This window comes from Dermacentor andersoni, chromosome 7, assembly GCF_023375885.2.
Source record: "Dermacentor andersoni chromosome 7, qqDerAnde1_hic_scaffold, whole genome shotgun sequence".
In the NCBI taxonomy this organism is placed as follows: domain Eukaryota; kingdom Metazoa; phylum Arthropoda; class Arachnida; order Ixodida; family Ixodidae; genus Dermacentor; species Dermacentor andersoni.
Window position 1 is genome coordinate 74,495,868 of NC_092820.1, and position 25,256 is coordinate 74,521,123.

Consider the following 25,256-nt stretch of genomic DNA (forward strand, 5'->3'; position numbering starts at 1 on the left):
GGTGTTTGGTTTCAGTGGTGCTGAAAGCAGTTTAGGCTCCAAAGCAGGGGCCTCGAACACAATGACATGTGGACCACAAACCACACGTGGTTTGCAGAGCTTGTGTGTATGTTTTGTGTGCGTGACCCACATAGTCCTTTCACATCTGCACTCACTCGGAGTTAACAATGGGAAACTGGAATGGTAACAATGGGAAACTCTCCTCCTTTCCAATATATCTCATAGTGTATTGAACTGGGTACAACAAATGCCTCACAATCTTTGAAATCAGTTTGGAACCACTGCTTCCTAGAATCACTTAGTGTATTAGTTTAAAAGGGGCCGACAACACGGCGATTTCTCCATCTGAAATGTGGTCACACAACAAATATCCCAGTACATAAGCAACCGTTGATTACCACCAGTGTGTTATCAGGGGCCGGCTAAAGGTCTATGAGCGTTCAGAGGACACACCTGCCTTCCTCTAGCACTGGCATTATAAGCAATTAAGCACTACTACAATGCGGATGGCAGCCTTCAACAAAACAATACTGACCAGTGGGCCGCTGACATCCATGCTCATGACCATGTTCTTGCCTGCACCATAGTAGACCACATCGCACGAGAAGTCCTTTAGAAGAAGAGGAACAGAAGTGCAACAAGTTAGGTGAAAGTAAAAAGAAAAACTACAAATCATCCCTTCATTCTTTGGTTAAACAGCTCACTGCTAATCGTCAAAGCTAGTAAGCAATGTTGTTTAGAGGTAGTGCAATGAGTGAAGTGTGTGAGGCCGAGTGCAGTACTTCGGAAAAGACAACGACAAAGACCCAAGCGCAAAGGCATGCGGTGCAAAAAATAAATGAAGGAAACAGAAGCCAATCGCAGGAATCCAAGGAGCTCCAAAGAACCAATCACTGAAGAACACGGAGTTCCAATGGAAACCAATCTTCAGAAAAAATGAGGCCACGAAGGGAAGAAGAAGTGAAGCACATTGTAGAACAGGGCAGAGTTCCAGGAAGCGACGCAGGAAGAAGATTGGCCACCGGACCAGGAGTTGAAGACGGCCCACCAGGTTCCGGACCCGAGCCACCAAGACTTCACCCATCTGGAGCTATCAGTCGAGTGCTGCACAACGCTTCGCTATGCTTCGTGACTTTGCCAGGCCATGCCTGTTGGAAGAATGGAGCAGTCGGGTTTTGGGCTTGAGTTCGCACACAGCTGCCTCACCAGGACGTCCCATTCCTCTGCCACAGGCCGGCACAACTGTTCTCCAGTCATCGACTTGTGTAACGCTAAAGCATTGGTGAGCTTGTTGCCACTTTGCCCATTATCTCGCCCTGCTCATCTTGCAACAATGAACTGTTTTGCATGGACTATATCACATGTTCCCATTTGTGCTAATGTGTACTGTTAGGAACCTAATAATTTTCTCATGTTAAGGTTAGCTTAAGCTATACAGTGGAACCCTGGTTATACGTCCCCCGATTTTGCAATGACATCGGTTTTAAGATGGGTTAGTGCGGTCCTGGTGAGACAATGCATTAAAAACCGTGATCACACCAAGTGAGATTACACGCGTCCCGTTTCATACGACGATCCACGTGAAACTGCAAACCCAACATGTGAGGAGCGCAGTCAACTTCCTCACTGAGCCATCCCCTTCGTCAGAAAAGGGGGAGCATGGAGATCTTTTTCCCTCATACTTACTCGAGTGTTGAGCATAAGACAGACATCTGGGGAAGTATTCTGTAAGAGTCCACCTAGTGGACATGTCCATTGCGTCTGTTGCTGAAGTGCTGATTGGTTGTGGTGCCTCGCTGCCGCGGATGCGCAGCCCAGCGCAGCCAATCAGAATACCTCCTCTGGGCACTTTCGCCTCTTGGAATCTCTCTTTCCGTAGGTACTACAGTACCATAGAGAAGGGTATACTTTGCACATTTATCCCTAGTCGAGCTGCATAGCGGATAAACTCCAAAATGAGACCGTTTTTATAGTCTTTGGCTGAGCGTCATGCACATGTGTGAGTTGTGACAGAGACTCACACATCTGGGGACGTTTTGCTTTAGACTCTTGCTTCTAATGTGCACTTGCCTAGGTACTATGGAGGATGTCACACTTTGCTCCTGTGTATACTACGCAAATACTGTGCAATACTGTGCAAACGTACTAAAGGAGGGTACTAGAACAGGTCGACAGGAGTGCTGTCAGTTACCAATGTAAACACTGCCTAGCCTTTATGAAAACGTCTAGTTTCCAGAAAATCAAATGTCCTGTATTGTGCCGCCAACCAAAACTATGTTTGTGATTGCGGCAACAGCCTACCATCAAAGCCAACTCCATTATGACTGGCATCACAAGACAGCCGCAGAACACGTTGTCATGTTGCAATGACAATGTGAAAGTGGTTGCAACGACAACGCACCACTTTCTTTACAAAAACTCATTCAAAAGAAAAAGGACGCACCGAAGCATGTGCGAAGCATCTGGAGGCATTTGTGTGTTGTTGGATGAACCATTTAAGTGGTTTGTTGAGGCTTGAGCCATTACCCCGCTGTTGATGGTTGCGAAGTCATTCAAGAGGCAAGCCATTTCAAATTCACTGGACAGTGCAAAGGATGACATGTTATGACATGACAAGTGTGAATAGCATTCCATTCTGTGAAGGTAAGTTCTGCATGTGTGACTTTTTTTTCAGAGAGTGAATATCAGAGGGTAATACATTAAAAATAAAATAAAAGTTAGGTATACATTAAGACTCCGAGGTGCATTAGCACCGCGTAAATGTAGCAAACGACTGGGAGGTCCAGCCTGACCGCAGCTGCTCACCTTTGCGCGGTAGCAGCGTATCAGACCGTCAAAGGAGCAACACACGATGAGGCCCCTGTGGAAGCGTAATCCCGTGGCAGCACTTCGGCATTCGTACACCTTCTGGAGGCAGCCCGTCTGGTCAAATAAGGAGGACAAGAAAAAAAAAATACTTTTGGTAGCTAAGGTCGTGTTGAGACTTTGCACTTGGCCTTAGATATAAACAATCAGGAATAAAAACTGCTTTTCAACCAGTCCAGATAACACCACACCATGTGACCTGGACCATATGGGCCCATACAATCCATACAATCCACTTGTGAGTGGTCATTTATTTATTCATTTATTTAAACATACTACAGCCCTGAAAGGGCTATTGTAAAAGTGGGTTATAAATCTAAAGTACAGTGCGAAAAAGTATGTAACAACAAATTAGAAATTATACAAAAAACAGAGGAAATGGTACTATGCTTTGTCTACAACGATTGTGGTGACAAATTGCTTTGATGGGATGGAATAGATACTGCCAGGTAAAGAACTGCACAGTTCAATGGTGCATGGAAAAAAACTTTGTTTTAAATGTGTTAGTGTGAGCAAAAACTAGTTACAGGTAAATTTCACGAAAATTGCAAGACAAAGACTGCTTGGCAATGGAAAAGTATATTCACCATGTGATAGTCGACAAAAAGAGTTTGTGAATTTGTACATTAATTTCAGTGAATCGATTTCACAACAAACAGAGTTCAGTTCAGTGAAGGAAAGGCACATGACGAGGAGAAGTATTTGTCGAATCTGGGGCATATAACGTGCGCAGCCTCATTTTGTACCGCCTCAATTTCTCTTACATGACAGAGATGGTGCAGACACCAGACAACTGAGGCGTATTCTAGTACGAGCCGGATTAGCGTTTTGTATAATGGAAGCTTAGTCTCTTTTGGGGCAGATGGAATTGCACGTTTCACCTATTCTAGCTCTTTTAATGCTTTGTTAGCTACTGACCCTAAGATGGAGTACTTGTGAAGATGACAGCTAGATATATATAGTTGGATACCCTGTTTAAAGCTGAGTTATTGTGTGAATAATAAAAAAAATGAAGGTGTAGTCCTGTTTGTAAATGACATAACAATGGTTTTTGAAAAATTGATGTTCATTTGCCATGTCTCACAACAGGTGCGAAACAGGGCAAATGAATTCGGGAGTTTCCTCTGGGGGCTTCAATTTCATTATAAAGCAGACATTGGCGTATAGGTAGGTTTTAGAGGGCAAGTTATCTTGTAGGTCATTTATACAGGTTAAGATTAACAGAGCACCTAAAACTGAACCCTGGTGGTCACTGGATGAAACTCGCATTTTTGCAGATTCTGTGCAATTAAAACTTCCAAATTGTGACCGGTTAGAAAGAAAGCTGGCTATCTAGCCAATTAATTTTTCATTCTTTAGAACAGTCCTTAGTTTAAACAAAAGTTTAGAATGAAGCACTATGTAGAACATTTTAGAAAAATCTACAAAAATTGAGTTGATCTGTTTGCCTAAACCTAGTTGAGAAGAAATGTCGTGCGAGAACTCTGTCAGTTTGTGTGAGAATTGTCAGCTGAGTTACAGTGCGGAATCCACGCTGGAAACCATGTCGCACACTAATTAGAAGGTTGAGAATTTCTAAGAAATGAATGATGTGCTTGTGGACAATGTGTTAAAGCATTTTACAAGAGTGGGACCTTAGCAAAATTGGTCTGTCATTGACGAGTATGCACTTGCCACCCGATTTATACAGAGGCAGAACTTTCGCTAGCTTCCACGGAGAGGGTACAATACTACTAGAAGGTAATAATTTTTCAAAAATGACTGACAGTCCATGAAGAATAGTGCAACAAGAAGCAGCTGTGAATGTTGTCGGGGCGGGGAGATTTCTTGGCGTCTAATTCAAGGATCAAGTTCAGTTCACCTTCTGCTGAGATTGTGATATCAGAAACAGCAAGAAGAGGAAGTGTCCAACAAGGGTATTGTTTTACTGTCAGTAATGAACACGGAATGAAAATATGCATTAAAAGTTCGTACTGGGTTGTTGCCAGCTTCATTATCTATCATAAAAGAAGATGAGAAGGACGTGGCAGGTATCATCAATGTATTGGTCTGGTATAACTTCAGTATAACACATGCACTAACACAAAAGTTGGTAAAGAGTCGCATTGACCCCTGTATCCCATAGGAACGCTACAAGTGCTTTAGTGGTATGCAGTTGAGATTCTAGGCATTGCCATGGTTCAATTCCAACAAGAAAGAAATATGCACATCTTCTGAGATTCGTATGACCCTTAACAAACTACAATCACAGTACCAAAGTGAAGGTAAAACATTCTTGCTTATTTATGGCAGTTCCTTTCAGTTGCAGAAGTCCTTGATGGCTTTCTGGACATTTCTTCTTTCGATGCTCTTGAGGAGACTCTGCGTTAATGTATAAAACTTCACGTTCGCGTCTTCACCTGCACTGCCGGTGTTCAAAAGCACGCTGCAGTGAGCATATCAAAGTGTCGGTTTTCCACCCGGTGCGAGGGAGGCCAAGATTTTATATGCTGTTTTTGCAACTGTAAGCTATGACTGCAGTACACTGTCTGTGATGGATCTCGGCTGTTCAGAAATTCATATCATCCACCGCAGCCAGAGAGAATGTCTGAGTCATCTTGAAACAGAATGCACGCAGTTAATGCATTATGGCTTAGACTGTTTTAAAACTCGTCAGGAGTGCGTGAAAAGTGATTTTTGAGACTGAATTGAATACGAATAGAATGTTGCCAGAAGTGAATCGAAATGAATAGTTTCCGAATAATGAACGGCTGTTATCCCAATTCATATAAAACGATGCTCGCATACTAGTATTCTTAAAGTCAGCAAGTTTCTGTCTTTACATAGCAGGTTATCAAGCGGTGTTTATTAAAAGCACGAATGGAGCGTTAACAGCAAACACGTAGTTTCTTTGCATGCACAGGATTTTACAGAGATAATGAATGATCACTGTATAGCCTGTAAGGTATGGATACATAAGTGATGTAGCAACTATACAAACTGTTATATTTTGTGTCTATACTATGCCTACTTAGGTGAAATATTTACCGTACTATTGCTTCAGTTTTATGTTTCATTGGGTGCAGTTGATGTTTTGAAATATTCAAAAAGTATTCGAAAAATATTTGCATTAACGACTAGCAACTATTTGATTCGAAGACCGAATCGAATAGGATGCCCTTCAATTCATTATTCAAACGTTTCAAATGTTCGCGCACCCTTACAACTCCTGTCCCCTCCGCAAATTTGGATGAGTCGTCACCATGTCATAGCGATTTGTCCGGATCCTCATGATCGACATTGTCTCGACAAGGTCTCGGAACCGTGTCAGCAGCGGGTGCCCGGACCCACTAAAAGGACGCCGGACTCGAATCTTATTGATTTGAAAATAAAGTTTACGCTCTCATGATCGACATGCGAGCAGTGCTGAGCATCAAGTGGCTGAGCCAGTGACACGCACTCACCCGAAGCTCATGGATGCGTATCGTGCGGTCTGTCGAAGATGTGTACACGGTGCCATTGTTGATGGCGATGTAGCACGGAGGCTGCACGCACCCCTCGAAGCACCGGAACAGCAGACCAGTCGACGGGTCACGGACTGTGATGCTGCCGTCGAAGGTGATGGTGCAAAGGAGCTTCTGAGCTCCTTCCGTCGAAGTTGTGATGCGGCTCACAGAGGCATTGGAGCAGTAGAAGTTGTCCTGGAACTTCTGAGACTGTGGGAAAGAATGAGACAAACATTTTTAGTGTCTCAATATCTGCCTTCAGAGTTCTTCTGAAGTTTCTTTGTTCCGTCTCTTTTCATCGTATTCAAAGCTAGACAAAATGCGGGGTCGGGGACAAGATATGGTAAGCAGCGGGTGTTGTAACAAAGCTACAAATTGAATCATTCAATCAAACAAAGATATAGTGAATTGTTAAATATATTGGGGTACCGTATTTATTCGAATCTAGGCCGATAGTTATTTCGAATAATCATATACCAAACTCTAGGGTCGGGTCAGATTCGAGAATTTTAAGAACCACGCCAGTTTGTAATTGAAAATGGTAACTATGGTGCATAGCTAGCGCCATACAGAAAAGTCAGAATTGCAGCCGCTATTAGCCGCGCCAGTAGCCAACTGAAGTACACGAGCAACATCATCATTTTGAGTTGTGTTACATAGCCATGTGGTGCAGCGTCATCGTAACCACTATAGCACCGCTTTCAAACGAAAAGTTGTGCTAGCCACAGAGGCATCGTGAAATGTTCAAGGTGGGTGGGACTTCAGCATCGAAGAGAAAAATGTCCGTCGTTGGAGGGGGCAATGGGAGGCACCTTTTACGTGTGCTGCAACGAGGAGATGACAGCGATAAGGAAGATAAGCGCGTGATAACAGAGAGGAGCTGTTCACCAAGATTGCGCCGTGTTTCGATGCGTACGAGCCTTGCTGCAATGTCTGCGTATGTGTGAGCACGCGGATGCAGCTCGCGTGCGTCTGCAAGCGTAAGAGGCTAGCAGCAATGATGACGTAGAGTGAGCTCGGCATGTTCATATTAAATAAATGCTGTTTTCATTTTGTGAACGCTGTCCTCCCTTTCTTGTTCGGCCTACATTTGAGGTAAATTAAAATTTTTTTTTTTCTGGCTTCGGATATTTGGGGGTCAGCTTAGAATCGGGGCCGGCCTAAATTCGAGTAAATAGGAAGTCTAAAATTTGGTTGGCCAGGCCTTATATCTATAAGTGTTCCACTTCTATAGTGAAACTGAAAATGCAAGATGCGAGATAATATTGGCTACGGGGAAGCAAATATTCAGTCGCTCAGCAGCTCAAAAATATGTTCTAGTTGCAAAAATGTCAAATACTCTCGGAGAAAGAGCGAGCGAACTGAGACGGCACATTCTGTACGTGCGTGCAAATTTCAGAAAATGGCTTGGCTTGGCTAGCCCCTCAGCCAGCAAGCCAACACACCAATACCGTGTGATCACATCAACTGCATGGTTGCACATTAGTGAAGGTGCAAAGTGCGTTTGCAATATTTAGCATCGCTCGTGTGCCTTGTATTGGAATGGCCAGCTGCTGTCGAGCATCAAAATGAACAGGAGACCCTTTGCTGATGTTCTTTTTTTTTTTTGCTCAGAGCCAACCACAAATTCTCATTCCCCACCGACATCAGCATTAGGCTTATAACAAATGACAGACACAGCGAAGGTCTTCCTGTGTCTGGTGTGACTTTGGTTCGGCTGTGTGTTCAGAGGTGTGCCTTTTTCAATTTACTTGGCGTGCAATTACCTTGAGGTTGAACACTGCGACGTGTCCTGTCTGCAGGCCAAGGTAGATTTTGCCCCAGGCGAGTGTCGTGCAGATGATGGGTGCCTCCGCATTGAAGCTGCTGAGGTATTCCCCAGTCTGCGAGAGGAGCCTGGTGTTGGCAGGGATACGCATTTCCCGCACGCACTGTTGATCACCCATATATACTAACTACAACCTAAATGCGAGGGAAAAAGTTTTGGACCAGAAAAGAAGAAAGAGAAAATAATTTACGCAAACACAACTTAAAAAAAAAAAATGCTTCGTCGTTGGAAAAAAATATTTAAAACAATTAAGAACTCTGGTATTCAATAGAAAACCTTGCATTAGCATATGTGCGGATTTTATGGCAGATTTATCTATTCGTTACACGATGCAGTCTTGAAATGAACAGAAGATAAATGAGAAGTCGATCAGAACCAAAGGGTCTTAAAAACGCTGTAAGCAGGCATTGCTGTAGTGCATAATGGCACAGGTGGGGGCAATGGCAGCTAGGAGCTAGCTTAGAAAATGTTTATTACTATATAGTTTTTTCCCCCATAGACCTAATACATAAAATGACTGTTACCTTGACCCATCGTTCTAACCGATATATCGTTATATGTGTTACTAGACAGTTTTAGTTTAGCGTACGCAATAACATAGCTGGTCGTGACTGCGCATGCGCAGAACACTAAATGACTTATGGCGTACAGCGTACGCACGCTATTTCTCAAATTTAGCGTTAGCGTCTTTGCATAGTTTGCGGAGTTTGCGTGAAACATGGCGGCGGTCCCGGATGCAGGCTTCGAATTGAATTTGGCGTTGCTTTTGTAAAATGCACTTCGTTCGTAGCAAGTGACTGTAAATGGCTTTCACTTATTCTCAGGCCGCTTTGACGACAGAGTATGATGGATAACCTTGTGGTGTTTTCGAGATTGCTTCTCGTTTCGAATGAGTCGAAGCCTAACGAAAGAAACATTCGAGATGTCAGCACCACCTATAGCTACAGTCGGGAGGTAGCCACAACGACGGCATATGGCCTCCAAGATCTGAAGATGTCGCAGGCCAACTAAAGCTGTAAAAACGTACGTTGCGTAGCGTATGCTATACGCTATAGTATAGTGTACGCTATAGTTGCGTACGCTAAACTAAAACTGTCTATTGCTATAAGTGGACTGCACTGTATGTCACTCACTCTTCACAATAAAGTTGTCAGACATTGCGACAAAAGCTTCGAAGTGAGGAGTTTGAGATATTATGGACTTTGGATAAAATGGATGTCTTTTGTCGGATTATCAGGGTCTGTTATAATGAGTCGACTGTATAATGAAATAATGGATATAAGAAAGTAAATGATGTTCCCCTTGAAACTTCCATAGAGATCCATGTATTTAAAGCTTCACTTTAAGGAAGTAAAATTGTCCTGCTAGTGGATACAACAAACTAGATTTGTCTCCGAAACTAAAGATGCCCAAACGTTGAGCACCAATTATTACATCGCTTTCCGCGGGGTTCGGCACTCGTTCGCTGTGGCAGTTAAAAACTCCCGCGACTCCGTATCGAATATGTTGTCAAGCAACACTGGTCTCTTTCACTGCCACATGTGGCTGCACGTCTGCGCATAAGTATCTGCTCACTGTCGCACTTCTACACTTCCCCTTGCGCATGCCTGCCTATGTGGCCAGGTGGGCATAGCCTCAAAGATCTCCCCAGTGCAATCTCTTGGGTCATGTGCAAGTCTCGCCATGCTGTGCATGGCGAGACTTGCGGTGCGAAAAATTCGGGCATTCACTTCTTTCTCTATGATGCGCCGCGCCTGCAGCCGCAGCTGGGCCTGGCCTCAAGGGCCTCCGGGTGCAATCTCATGAGTCATGCATAGGTAGTGCATTCACTTCTCCCTCTCCATGCGACGTGCCATGTGGGCTAGCAGCTAGGCAGGGCCTCAGAGATTGCACTGGCATCTGTGCAATCTCAGAGGCCAAGAGCCGGCCGAGCTTGCCTCCTCAATCACACAGCACAGTGCTTGGTGTTATGCCACGTGCTGCTTGACTGTGACGAGCCAAGTGGAAAGCGGGCGCAAAAGACCATCACAATGGAACAGAAGGCCTAAAGGCTGTCGCGTCTGGTGCTAAGTCGCGTGTTGCACACGACCAGGATTCTTTTGTTCTTTTATTGAAATTTCATCGCATGCATGGCCGTGTAGCGGTTCCACGGGCTGAAAAGCCGTCTTCTTATTTCCATGTTTACAATTCTGCACCCCACTGGGCACATATTGTAGTAAACGGTAATAATGGACATAATAATTTCGGCTTCCCTTTCAACTTCGTTGTAATGAGATTCAAGTGCATTCACCTCAGGAAAGCGTGATGTGTAAGTTGCCTACCTCAGAAAACTCACCTCAGGGTCGTAGGACCGAAGGATCCCGTCGAGTGAACCGGTGTACACCACTGCAGACACGCTCTTCGCATTGTGCACCTCAATCGCATTCACTGTCTTGCTGCTTCCCAGGTACTTGACACACTGGCTGGAATCCTTTTTTCCCCCCCACAGAAAACAAAGAACTGTGGTTAAGCCTGGCAAAAACAGACAAACAGACAAGAGACGAGAAAATGTAAAACCTGGCACAATACTGCACATCGTCATGCAATGGCAGATAGCGAAAGCCTGATGGAATATCCGACCATGAGCTGCATAGACGTACGAGGAAGCACAGGTGGTTCACAAGCCCTATTTTGGCCACACCAGTTCCACTTGCGACTTGAGTGCGGCAAAAGCTGGTTGATTCAAGCTACCACGTGCACTCACGCCTTTAACGTGCTGCTCTGTGAAAATACATTAGTTTATGTTTCAGCAGTGCGATATTATTTTATGTTGCACTGCAAGTACTCATGAGTCCTTCTTCGACACAGCAAGTGTCATAAATCAATAAGAGAGCTATAAGATAAAAATTGCCAATAAACCATATAAAAAAAGAATACCATCTGCAGGCATGCATGTAAAGAAAGGCACCTTCCTCCATATCACAACAACCTTTAAGGCAAGTAAGCAATAAGGATGAAAGTTACAACCAACAGGTCATAATACTAGCATGGCTATGCGCATAGGGGGCTAATACTGTATTTACTCACATAATGATTACACTTTTTTTCCAAAAGAAACTGACGCAAATTAAGGGGTGTGATTATTATGTGGGATAAATATTTCACACATTTTTTTTATCTCGCATTTGCTGCGGGATGACCACAGGTCGACAAACAGGCGCCTGCAGCTGTAACAGTGCTGTAACAGTGCCGCATCATCAAAACAAAAATGGCGGCCAACGGAGCAAGTCGAATGCGCCGAAGGCAATTTTTTTTTTTCTTGTGAGTACATTACATGCACTGAAACAGATTTGGTTGTATCAATAATGAATAATATTGTCAATATCGGCAGGTATGTGGCACTAATGTAGCCATGTCTACTTTGAGGGGACAGAAACAGAGATTGGTATGCTCAGCTGCCAGTGACAGAAACACATGGCAGGCATGCTGCGAATACTACGGCATTTGTCTTCACTACAATCCCAATACAGCACGTTTCCGCTAACAGTGGGTGAATATCTTAGCTGTGTTACAAGCTCCGGTGTATGTATGAATAGGATACACTTATAAACGTATCAATGCAAGTGTGGCTATTGTCGTTGCTGCTTGCGATTTGTTGCGCGCCCATGAGTGCAGACGAGAGGGATCAAAAGGCGCCTTTTTTTGTTGTTGTTGTTGTCCACAATAATTTTAAATCCTACAAATAATAAAGCCAAGGCACGTTTGATTTTTTTTTCTTGGTAGTGCAGAAAGTGATGAAAGGAATCAAATGGGGCATCTGCTAAGAATTTGTTTGGTGCGTGCAGACCGCTTGGTAAGTCTTGAATAGTCATTCGCGTAGCCTTCGACAGATGGTAAGCACAATCATCATCAGCCTAACTTGGCACACGACATGTCGCTGCAGCAAGGTCAGGGTGTGATCATTAACCCTTTCGCTGTCACGGACGTACCGGTACGTCATCGCGCTTCCCCCCCACGGTGTCACTGACGTACCGGTACGTTCTCTATCGTGCGTTCAAAAGTTTGCGCCTGAGCGCAAAGCAGGCGCTCCTGGATTTGCCACGCCATCTGTTGACTCTTTCTACAAGTTCGTATATTCGCCCCGACCTGTGTTAGTCCATGTATTGAAGAGTACGGTGTGACTGCCACTCCCCACTTTCTCTTTGCTGAGTGGCGTGGTGGCTCCGCGTTCGCTGGATCATGCGTCGCGCGCGTGTGGTTATGGGTTCAAGGGTTGTTCTGTAATCTCCGCTGGTTTGAAGGTTCTTATTTTTCTTCTGTTGATGTGCCTGCTACGGCGCGTCAAGTTCAGGCGCACGTGCCGTTGCCTCTCCAAAAAGGGTGACTCGATTGCTGCTTTCGCTCTCCCGCCGCACCCTCGCTTCCGACTTGCAGCAGTAAACGTAAAACCCTTCGAACTTTGTTTAGCCTTTTTCCATCTCCCTCTGTCTTCTTGATCACGCAACGTCCCATTTCTCTCCGTTGCGCGGGCGACTGAAAGCGCATCCTCCCTGCGCGCGGTTACTTTCGGATGGCTCGGCGCGCGGGACCTTCGTCTGCTCATGGGAGCGGTGGCTGAATTCCGATTCAGAATACGAGCCGAGCTCGGATTCGGACTCGGACAAAGTCGCATGAGAGGAAGAGGGTTCCGCATCGTCAGATTCGGATGTTGAACGGATTTTATAGTCAGGCTGATGATGATGATGATGTTTACTAACAACAGCTGCAGAACACTGAAATGTGCATATTGCATTGACTATGTTATTTGTATACCAATCATAATCAAAAATAAATTGCTATGTTCATTCCCTGTTATGCTCGTTCCCTGAAACCAAGCCGACACTGGGGGTGCGTCACGGCCAGAAACGTCCGACAGCGAAAGGGTTAAGCGGGGAAAAAAAAAATCTAATTTTGATGACAAAAATTTAGGGGTGCGATCATTACACGAGGGCGATCATTATGCAAGTAAATGTGGTACCAAGCATCACCTTTCCTTAGCATAATAAAATGCAAGTTCATCTAATACAGCTTTCTGCTAGGAATTCTGTCAAGACAACACACTCAGTCTAAAGACAAACCTGAATGAGTTCTTAACACACACTAGACTGCAAGTGACTTCAAATGCTGTCTCAAAGCAGCAAACAAATGGCATTAGCTCTGCCATATGGCAAGCACTTTATGACTCAAGGTATCAGCTCACCAGGAGGTTGTGACGACGGGCAGAACAATCGTTGGAACAGGAGTAGACGTAATGCCCGAGAAGCTGTCAAGAAAAAAAGAAAAAGAAAACTAATGTCAGAGCTGTCAATAGTCTTTACGCAACCAAACTAGAAATTGACTAGAGCTGTGAATAAGAAGATGCACATTCCAATTGCTGGGTACTGCAAATGCCACGTTTACACGGCACAGTCAATAAACAAAAGAAAAAAATAATCTGCAAACTTCAGAGATTCCTTCGGCTCTGAACTCGTATACTGTGCCGACAGCAGGCTTTTTCAGAGAACACTGCTCATCTTACCAGGAACTTTGTCGCAGTGCACACAACATCGTTTTTGTCTACAACAGTGCTGTCCACCATGGCCTTGGAAATACATGTGCAGATGCTGCTCTCAGAGAGCGTGTGGCGTACAGAACCGCATACGAATTCACAAGGCCCAAAGTGGTGTGATCAACAGCGCAGTGGCTCCCAATTGTGCAATGCTGCACAGGGGCCCGATTTTTATTCCCAGTGGTGGTGATGGTGGTTTCGTTTCTATTCTCCACATGACGAAGGTGAAGCCGAGGGGTCACGCGATGAGGACAGGGGACTACGGTGTAACGGAAAGGACGGCCAGATAGAGCAAGCCCAGTTCTAGGCTTGTAGCTGTTGTCGCAGTAAAAATACATGCAGCCACACAAGTTGATGACACAAAGCCATTCTCTTCCGCGCCCGACGCATGTCATTGGTTTATTGCAGCAAGCCCACAAGTTCCACACTGACTTGGCACACGATATGATAACACAATATCCTTTTTCCTTGCCCTCAGAACACTAACACTTTTAAGCGCACATCAAACATATTCCATCAGGTAAAGAAATTTCAGGTCATTATGTATAGGTAAATGGACATCAACTGTATCGAGTTACAGAGTAGGCTAGTGGTCGGAATGCTACTGAAATAAGAACAGACAAACAAGCAACAAAGGCATCCACGTGGCAGTTTTACCTTGAGCGCCACGATGGGCGAGTCATGTGCTGAAATTTCTTGGCAAGGAGGAATCTGATCCAGTTGTGACTCCTCTGTAAGGCAGTAACAAGATGAAATAATTACGCAGACCCCAAGCACTGTGGGAATCGGCGTAAGCAAAGCTTTTTGTACTCTTGGGTTAGTCAGTGGGAATCGGCAGAGATGTTGATGATGAATGTTTAAGGTAGCTTGGTGCTATGCGAGAGGGGCAAGTTGATGCTGCCCATACTACGCGGACATACACCACTTGTGTGTGTGTGTGTGTGTGTGTGTGTCCGTGTGTGTCCAGGCAACGACGGTGTACATGGCTGAAGTGTTAAACATTATTTATATTACTGGGGTTTATGGGCCAAAACTGCAATATGATTGTGAGGCATGCTGTAGTGGGGGACTCTGAATTAATTTGGCCACTCGGGGTTCTCTAACATACAATTATTATTTAAGATTTGAGCACAAATCAGACACCTCAAATAAGCTGCTCCCTACCACTAGCTTACCAGCTAACGTTAATCACTGCAGGAAAGAAGATGACTATGCCAATTCAGAAAGCCATGCATCACACCTGATTTCATCAGTCTGTATTCTTGATTCATAAACAAAGCTACCAATTAGATGATTTAGATGAGCAAATGGAAGGCCCTATGCAGATCTTAATACACACACTCACACAGACACGCGGAGAAAAGGCTGGCTGTTTGCTCACCAATTTCCCCGTCTGCGTCTTGCTTAGCTGTCCTTGCTTTTTTCCTGCGATATCAAAACAAGACTTGTTTCAGTAATGGGCAACTTATTAAAGTACCTTGCCAGAGCATCATGTGCTCGTAACAAACAGAAGCTACAAAGATGTCAAATCAATACACATCCCTTTGCAGTTAAAAGAAAAAGACAAAGGGACGTACCTTTTGTAAATGATAGTCTACAGTACTCAACGAGAATAGCATCTGGGAATAGTTATAAACCATAATAATTCAGCGCAGCCACAAAAAGTTTAGATCGGAGGCAGCATCCAAAAAAGATTATTATGCTACAACTGCTTGTAGGAGCAGATGACAGCCAATCGTGATGCCAGGCACTCACAAACGAAAAGCTTCGTGAATTTTACTCCAGCTGGCCTTCTTTTAACCCCTTAAAGGGACAGACAACCGCTCGGAACATGAATCGAGATAACCCCTCTGATGGAATGATCCCTTATCGTAGCAGCTAAAAGGAGGCATGTTTTTCTCACTAAACGTGGATTTGTACTTTTAACTCACCACTAAAGGTCGCGAAAAATGACCTTTGGCGCCCCCCCGCGACAAAAACATGAAGCTGCATAAGAGGTCCACCACGTGACCTTCTACTAGTGTACACGTTTCCTGGTCGTTTTATTAGTATCGGATTGCTGTATACTTTTTATTATTATAAGTTTTTCCTCACTTACAATGTGCAGATAAGCCTTCATTTGTAGTGAGCAGAAAAGTGACGCTCCTTTCGCCTTCGTTTTCGATGAGTTGGCCTGGCTCGTCTATCGACAGAACAACGACTTCGGGGGCCAGCCAGCCATGACATACCATATTTACATGATTGTAAATCAACTCGAATGTAAGTCGACCCCCCCATTTCGCGTGCGACAGGGGAAAAAGAAAAGGAGAGCATAGCCGCGGGCGCATTCCATAACGAAAATTTATTAGTAGCTGGCATGGTCACTGGACTACTCATCCTCACTTGTGCCATTGTCCTCACTAGTGCTGCCATCGTCATTGCCATCAGGGAGGCTCTTTTGACATGTCCGGTTGGCGTAAGTTCGCAGTCTTCTGCCGCCAGCCACTTGTACTCACGGAGGAGCAGGTCCTTAAAAGGCGAAGATCCAGGCTTGTCTCATGACCATGTCACACGTCAATGGCAGGGACCAATCACACATTTCATCGACATTCGCCGTAAGCTTAGCCTCCAGCTCCGGAAAGCATCCCGACTTCGGCCCGCGGAAACATCTTTGCTTGCCGTCACAGGTGAAAATATCGCTTCGCTGCAGTCACCACTCTCGCACCACCCGTTCAGAAACATCGAAATTGCGGCCTACTGCGCAGTTATTTCTTTCTTCAGCAAAAAAAGATGGCAGCCCTTTTGAACGCTGCTGTGACCAAGTGTTGAATGTTTAGTGGACTCAGAACACCCATGACGACTGAACTGAGGAAGCACGGAAGTAGCACGTGGCCAGCAGTCAAATCGAACGCATGAAACTAAAGAGCTACAGGGAAAGAGAAACATGTGAGCGGTGTCTGCTCTTCCATGAACTATCAATACTCCCCGCAAGCGCCGCTGTTCTGAGGGTGCTGCCGCAAATGGGAACACCAGCACTTCCATGAACTACCGACAACCCCCAATGAGTGTTGCACCCACTGTAAAACTAACAAATGTTGAAAGACCCTTCCGAAAAGCGAACAAACGCGCGAGATAGCGAAAAGCTACAGGTAGGGCTGTAGAGTAAACATAAAATCGTAACTACGTTGTAGCTCCCCTGATATCCTGGGGGTCTTGCTTTTCTTGCGGTGCAATGTTTCGGTTTTGATTGTAAGTTGACCCCTCCACTTCAGATTCTCAAATAAAAAAAAAAACATAGGTCGACTTAGAATTGTGTATGTATGGTAGACGTGCACTCGGGAAAAAATGCGAACTTATTGCAGCAGCTTTTTACCTTCAAAAGTGTTTGAAAAGGTCAAAACGCCGATGGTTAACCACATTTACACTCCTGTGAAAGCAGAACAATAGGCAGCTTTACACAATTTGCGAAGTGAGTTATTGACATCGCTTTCATTTCTCAGCATTGCTGGAGGAGGGACTCTTACTTTTTTAGAAGCTGCTCAGATCAAAAAATTCTGCTTACTAAATATTCATGTGCTTTTGGAAGTAATCGCTGCAGACATAAACACAGGGTGTCTACCAAGTTGACATTTCCAAATTCCCTGAGCTTTCCAGGTTTTCCCTGAGTGCCTTTGCAAAATTCCCTGAGTGATGCACACCTATGTTTTATGTCAAGACGGGCTGAAATCATATCACCCGATATGGAGTAAGCATATGAGAAAAAATTAAAAAAACGACTTAATCCCATTTGAATACTAAGGAGTAGTGTTTGTTATTCAAAAAGAGAATAGAAGGGAGTGGTTAGTAAAATTCACAGCAAATAACATGTCTTAGAAAAAAATCGCAAATGGAGTCGGACATTCTTAAATACCAATAAAAAGGAGATGTATACAGAAGCAAATATTTTGGAATATAAGCCATTTCTATCAACTGATAGCAAGCTCACTGGTATGAGGCCCGAACTTTGTCACAATTGAGATTCTCTCTCAAGAGCTCGTAAGTCAACTTCAACTGTCCTGACATATTCTCAGCCCACGCACAACACCTCAGTGTTGTGTTTCACTGCTTTAAAGAGTTTATTTTGGCTTGGATGAGGGACACCTGCATCTTGGCATCAGCCAAGACTTTGTTCTTTGAGCTCAAGCTGGTTTTTTGAGCTCAAGCTCCAAAATGGTGGCAGCACGCTTCCTCTCCCGTTCATGCCTCAATGCGTTGGTCCTTTCTGTTCTTGTACTCCTTCCACCACTCGTTCGCCCCACGGACCATTTGAAGCATCTTCTTGGTCAATTGCACAGTCCACGTCCGAGTTTTGGAACTCCTTAGGGGCTACGAAAACGCCCGAAAAATTGGCCAGATGGAAAAATATAAATACATGCCATTTACTGCCCTTAAGGGCTCACACCGCTACAGGCACATTCGAAAATGCTCTGAAGGCCTGTCGGTACACGTATTAGGCATATCGGTGCTGGTGCTCTGACAGGAAATACCGGGTGCATGCGTGTATTATTAAGGGATACATACTGTGTCCCATGGTAATAGCCCCTTCCCACGCTTGTTATGCTTCACTGCAATACTTTTGCGTGTGCTTCACCAAGTAACATATCTGTAAGGAGGCGAAGCTGACTTTCGGGAACTGACATTATGCAACGCACTGTGCTTTCCAAGCTTCTAAGCCAATCGCGAGGACTGCAAAGGTGGAGTCCGTGCCATTGCTGACAGCAGCGAATTATTTCAATAAAAAACACGGCACCCAACGGCAAGAAGCTTCATAGTGAATGTCGAAGCAGCTAGGCCTAGCGTTGCCGCAGTGGTGGTTACGGCTACCAGCGGATCTGCATGCGAGCGCCGATTTGAAGCGGCGAGGTAATCAAAATGGCAGCAGTGGTGGCGTTAATGCCGTTTCGGACCTGCGGTCAGGGCAAAACATCCAGAAAATCGGACGGCTAAAAGTTCTTGCGTCCGAAATTTCAGACGTTCTGTAACAAATTATCTTACCCTGCAATAAAAATCTGGCCTTCAATTTTTTTATGTATGTATGTACCCACCCCTTATGTAATACCCCTTCAATGGGGCCTTTAAGGAAATAAAATGAAATGAAATGAAATGAAATGAAATTGACTCTATGGGGCACTTGGTGGTGCCGCGAAGCCGTCCAAATTATCGGGAATCCGGAAAGTCGGCCATTGACTGTACACTGTCAACACCTCCAGCCGACGACAGGATGTCAAAGACGATTCATTACCATTCCTGTCAGTTACTCCAGTCAGCATTACCGCGACTTTCAACCCTTTCAATAGAATTACAGCTAATTTTCCCTGATAGAGGCACAAATTCCCTGAGTTTTCCCTGAGTTTTTCCAGACTACTCAAAATCCCTGAGAATTCCCGGTTTTCCTGGTCGGTAGACACCCTACACGTTTTTTTAAAAGCAGCCTTCGAGCTAGGGCATTTGTCAACTTTGTTTCTTAGAATTTGGTCAGTTTTCGCTGCTCAAAACAGCAGTGAACTCCTGCTCAATTCCCCACACAGTTGACATCTCTTGCATTTTTCTTTGTAGGTTGCTTAGCCAGAGTAGCCATATGCAAACAAAGATATGTTCTGTTCCCTACTTATTTATACTTCGTTGAAGATACTTATACGTACAGGAAAAATGAACGAACACATGTACATGAAGTGAAGTCCTCTGTAGGCACCCGACAAAAATGCTTATCTAGGTGTTGTAGTCAAAGAGTTTAAAAGTATATACCATCAAGTCAGGTAAAACCATTGCTAGGAATGAAACAGGCCACCGACCTTAGTCAAGACAAAATAATGTTTCGAGATCTGTGTGGACCTCATGCTCACAATGGAAAGCTGGCTACGAAGAATGCCCTTAAATAGTCTTGAGCGCACACAAAGCAAAATTTTGAAGTTCAAGTGGTTGACGGTTCCAGATTACCTGTTCATTGTGTTTCTAGTGCTTTGAATGATTACAGATTCAAGACATAGTCTGGTTGTCATGTCCTTCTCAGCGGCTGTAATACATCATGCATTTTTCGAGTTTACCTAGAGACCCGACCCGTCTAATGGGCATGCTATGTGACCCGTCTTATGGCCATGCTTTGTGCTTATGTCAGTGACCTGCTTCATTCGTAACAGCTAGGCGCTTTAGCATTTGTGTACCTCGTCGTGGTTGGCTCCCCATCCTTTGCTGTTCTCCGTTTTGTCGTGGGCCTTCTTGACGATGGTCCCCCGCTCACTTCGGGTGACATCGTTGGCATCGATGAGCCACCCGAAGCTATCGATGTGGCCAAGTTGTTGATGTCAATGTCTGCCCCAAACTGCTGTAGGTGTGGCAGCAGGAGCTGGGCCATCTCCCTAGCCGTGGGAGCAGATGCTAGGGGAAATGACCCTCCCGCCTGCAATGTATGTACAGTTAAACCTTGATTTAACAAACCTCAATGTAACAAAGTTTTCAATACAACGAAGTATGTATTTAACTTTCAAATTTAAGTGGAGGGCAGGCTGGTGCATGTCCCTATTTCTAAGGGTGCATGGCTGCCAGGGTGGCTGAGCTGAAATGGTGTGGCATCATGTGCTGTCTTCCCGTACATTTAGTTTTGTTTTAGTGCTGGAGGTTGCACTATCTTGAGTTTTGGAGACACATTGAAGCGAGAGGCAGACGAAACATTCGCTCACCTCTGGTGGCGCTTTTCGTGGTAGAGTCATCCCACCGCCGGCAACACTATCAGCTGCAGGTTCAGAGTGGACAGAAAACCGTGGATGGCTTCACTTCGATATTGTCGACACAGCATTAAACCTCATCTTTTGTCGCAGACTCCCAAATTCAACAAAATGAATTTTTTTCCCATTCAAGTTTGCCTTTTCCGATTGCATGGTAATTCAGAAAAATTTTGAGGCCCCTTTTGTATAGGAAAGCTTCACCGGCGACTGCACTTATTTGCATAAAACATTGAATTTCAATACATGTACAATGAAGCAAATTGCCAATTTTACTGACTTTGTTATACATTTAAACCTCAATATAGTGAAGCAGGTAAAATAGGCAATTTGCTTAGTTATATCGAAATTTTGTAGTATTGAAATGCAACCTTTTATGCAAATAAGTAGTCGCCGATCGATTTTTCTTACGCGGAATGGTGCCACCGAATTTTCCGAATTATTGAGCAATCGAAAAAAGCAAATTTGAATGAGAAAACAATTCACTTTGATAAATTTGGGAGTCGGTGATGAATTATACGGTCTCATGCCACGTCGATGATATCTTAACATAGGCCGTACGAATTAAGCGAAGCCAGCCACGCTTTCGCGTGCACTATGCCCCCGCGGCTGATCGCATTGTCCCCAGTGGGACGATGCTATCATGAAAAGCGCCGGCAGTGGGGAGTGAAGACTTCGCCTGCCTCCCGCTCCAATGGGTCACTAAAATTTTAATCATAAATGTGTGGGCAGAGAGCTTACGCGATGCCACGCCGTCTCGACACGCCCACCCTTTGCACATGCGGTAGATTACGTCTAAAGCAGGGTATGCGGCTGCGTATACACTCAGCTGAGCTTATGGCCATGCGCGGTTGAGATGCGCAACAGAAATCGTGAAGTGCGCACACTTATCCCCCCTCCCCGCCCCGCCCCTCGGGTACGCTTGTTCGCATTATTGCGAGCTCGCTCCCCTCCCCCTCCTTCCCTTTGTTCGCACGGGGAGGCGTCACTCGTGCGTGAAGCCAGCATCTTTTTTTCTCACCCTAGCACACTTTCACTCACACCAAAAGCACAAAGCGCGCGGGACACAATAAGATCTTATCACACTCAGACTTTACATGGAACATGATGGGGGCTTCCCTTCGGCAGTTGCTCTTGTCGCACCGCACGCGATTTGAGAGGTGCGTTTGCAAGCAGCCGCTTGTAATTCAACCATTTTACCATCTGCATCTGCGGAAGTCTCTATTCATTGTCATGGCATTCCTTTGCTGCAGAAGTGAAATTTCGTTATATTGAAATCGCATACAAACACACTTCATTATATTGAGGTTCTAATTGCATGGTGTCCTACGGACAAGAGGTTATGAAAAGTTAAATACTTCGCTATATCCGGAATTTACAGCTACGGCACAAGCTAAGTAGCAGTAGAACCTCATTCATACGTCATGGATAAAAAAAAAAAAAAAGAAATTAGAGAAAACATACTAATCAAGAAAACGTTCGATTTGAACTACTAAAAAATGTGGAAGACTTAACTGTTGCTGATATCTATGTAATGAGAAAAGTTGTGCTAATCATTACAGCATGAGATGCCGATGCGTGCTGAGCTGGTGGTGTCAAAGCAGCCCGAGAAGCGCATTTTTGTTTTTGTGGCTTCCACAAGCTTATGCTTATGCACTTCAAGTTCAGTCTGGGTCAGCGGCTTCTTTGGTTGGGTAATTTTGGCAGGAGGTTTAGGTGCGCTCACTTTGTGTGAATTGTTGCGGCACGAGACGAACGCTGCAATGCACTCTGTTTTGCTGTTGCGTAGTCGTAGTGTTTCAAGACGGGAAACCAAAACGACATCGAGCTGGTAGAGGATGCGTGAATACGATGCCGTGAGAGCGAAACATGACGCTCACTTTGTGCCACCTGTAGCAGGGAAAGATGGAATGGATGGTGGCGCATTTGGGTTATCGCCTAATAAAGGCTCGCTGTGTATGCTTCCAACGGTACTACAGTGCAGTCCACTTATAACGATATCGATAAAGACGAAAAATATGATCGTTATAACCGATGATCGCTATATCTGGACTGCAGTTATCAAAAAAAAAATTTTAAACGCGTTTGCGCTCTTTACCTTTGCAGCTCTGAACTCGAATTCGCTACTTGCTCTAAAGAATAGATGATGTATACAGTAGGCCGTGAAAAACAAACTTTATTTCTAGCGCCAATGACCGTGTCAAGGATTAGGCGCGCCGAAATAGTCCGAAATCTGCACTTGCATTTGCGGCAGCTTCAGCTTCACAACCGCGGTGTGCATGGATTCCAGCTGCTGCGCGAACACTGGCGGCAATCCTTTAGCATGCATAAAATCAATTAAGGAGTCGATCGACGACAGTGTACTTTGCGTGGACATCGTGGTCGAGGTCAAGGAGCCACTGTCGATCTCGTTGTCACTGTCGCTGATGCCGTCGCCACCGTCGCACAACTTTGCGTCTGTCGAGACAGCACATCTTCGGCGATCGCCTCGTCGGTGACCTCATTGCAGAACGAGGCAGCACTGTCTACAGTCAAAAACTCCTCCTTCGACACACCAGTAGGAACGAGCTCCCAGAGCTCGGTCAGTGACTTCCACCGGGTCGGTCTCAGCGGGTTGGGGAAGTTCGTCCTTACGCACAAAGCCCGCCTTCTTTAAGCCATTGGTGATGAACCACTGGTAAAGCGCCTCTTCAACATCGGCGTACAAGGGGTCTCTAACCCCTTTTCTGCTGATCGGAATGGCCGCTGATAGCTCCTGCCTTCACAATCGCGGTGCTCCCAGTTTTCAAGATGGTTGATATCGTTAACTGGACGAGCTCATACTTCTTCACGAGGGCGCTCACCTTGAAGCCGCATCGAGAGTCCTGCAAAATAACCATCTTCGTGTCAAGCGACACAGCTTTGCGCTTTGTCGGCGCTATCTTCGAACTGGGTTGAACCGTTGGTTGCACGCTGCTTCGGTGGCGTCAGCCTGCTATCGCGAGAGAGACGCGGGACGGGCGCCACCGCGCCGCTTTGCTTGTCGCTTCTTTTTCTCTTTCTCTCTCTTTCGGAGCGACTGTGGCCGACGCGCATGAAGCAGCTAGCGCCATCTTGTGGCGCGCTGCGCAAACGTTGGCTGCGCCTACTCGTGCGCGGGCGGGGCGAGACGCGCTGCGCGATAATGGCGGCAGATATGAACTTACGGAGGTAAACATCGCCTCGTCTCGACATCGTTCGTTTCAGGGAACTAAGCAACGCAAACGTTACGATTATTTGGCACGGAAAACGCCGTCCAGACTGCAAAATTTTGATCGTTATATCCGATATGCGGTGAATAAGCTATCGTTATAAATGGTTTTTTTCCCCATAGACCTAATGCATAAAATGACACTCTCATGTCGACCCATCGTTATAACCGATATATCGTTATACGTGGTATCGTTATAAGTGGACTGCACTGTAGCTCACACATACTGTGAAACAGTTAGATAGATGAAGATGCTTATTCCAATATGGTTGGTGGTCATAGCTGTGAATGCGACGTGCGATAACGCGCAAGGAAATTTGCTGGCACCGGGAAAAGAAAGTGAGGGCATGCTGGCATTTCAGTGTGACACGGGCGAGCGAGTACTGCAGGGAAGCTGCTGCTCTCAATCGGGCATGCCTCGTGCCTTCTCTTATTCACATGGGATCTAGTGGTCGGAAAGCATATCATACGGTAGCAGTTTAACTATGTACTAAATGTTGATGCGAAAAGATAGCGCATTCTGGGAATGTATTAACCGGCAACGGTATTGGGTCAATTTTCATATTCGCAATCACGAACATTGGCGCCGTGAAATTGTACGAAATGGGAGTGTATCAATGGGGTTCTACTGTATATTAATGGCCATGTTGTTTGTGAGGTTGTTTTCCCTTCTCCTGCCTCACCGTCTGCTTGGACTGTTCTATTCAGTAAGAGCTGCCCATTACAGTGTTTCTTTTAACAGCAGACCACACTGTACATATATGTTCTACACGTGGACTTTGTTAAATTAAAACTGTGAAACAAAATTACTGTGCTAAATTGGAGAAATAAACACAGGCTCTTCAATGGAGTCAAGATTGGGGGATCCAGGAAATTTACTGCATCATAGAGTGTGCTAAATTGATGCCTTTGCAACTACGGTTATAAGTACAAAGCAGGGTGCTTTCTCAAGATGCCGACTGCAAACACCACACGCAAACACGCGCACGAAAAAATGAACAAGAGGAACGCTCATGTAAATGAATGGAGTGCACAAATTGAGCCAAATGCATATGTACCTGTCCGACGGTGACTGGAGAAGCGCCACCTGGTGGGACCTGCGAGGCGCCGAACATCACGTCGGTACCGCTGGTGCCAAACGAGGAAAGCATCTCCACAGCTGTGGGACTTTGCGCCGGCAGCGTGAAGTGCAGCAAGGGTGGATTGTCACCTGGCAGTGCCGATGCAGCCCCTGTCACATAAAAGCGATTGAAATAATGCTCAGGTCAATTTGCTGTTGTGCTCACTGCTTAGGCATGTGTCATTTTGGGTGGGAAGAACTGGCAGACAGGCAAGGCTGCCTTGTTCTCATTATGCAAAAAAGGTGAGGCGTGCAGACAGGACACAAGAGTAGAGAAGTGGACAACATGAACGCCCCTGTGCCCCTGTGCTCCTTCGCCCCTATGCTCCCTTCAGTTGATAGTCGGCGTTCGTGTTGTCCACTTCTCTACTCTTGTGTCCTGTCTGCACGCCTCATCTCCTTTTTGCATAATGAATCCTTACCAAC

General features: G+C 45.2%; 1 protein-coding gene across 6 annotated transcripts in view; it reads right to left on the reverse strand.

The window, feature by feature from the left end:
* LOC126534280 (uncharacterized) overlaps positions 1–25,256 on the reverse strand; it is a 91,071-nt gene that overhangs the window by 14,820 nt on the left and 50,995 nt on the right. For all 6 annotated transcript variants that reach the window (XM_055072789.2, XM_055072790.2, XM_050181548.3 and 3 more), the window contains 10 exons: positions 24,769–24,941; positions 19,924–20,159; positions 15,126–15,169; positions 14,402–14,475; positions 13,397–13,459; positions 10,514–10,648; positions 8,117–8,233; positions 6,309–6,560; positions 2,806–2,922; positions 536–610 (listed from right to left, as the gene is read on the reverse strand). In XM_055072789.2, the coding sequence (XP_054928764.1) occupies positions 536–610; positions 2,806–2,922; positions 6,309–6,560; positions 8,117–8,233; positions 10,514–10,648; positions 13,397–13,459; positions 14,402–14,475; positions 15,126–15,169; positions 19,924–20,159; positions 24,769–24,941 (1,286 nt within the window). The remainder of the gene's footprint in view (positions 1–535; positions 611–2,805; positions 2,923–6,308; positions 6,561–8,116; positions 8,234–10,513; positions 10,649–13,396; positions 13,460–14,401; positions 14,476–15,125; positions 15,170–19,923; positions 20,160–24,768; positions 24,942–25,256) is intronic.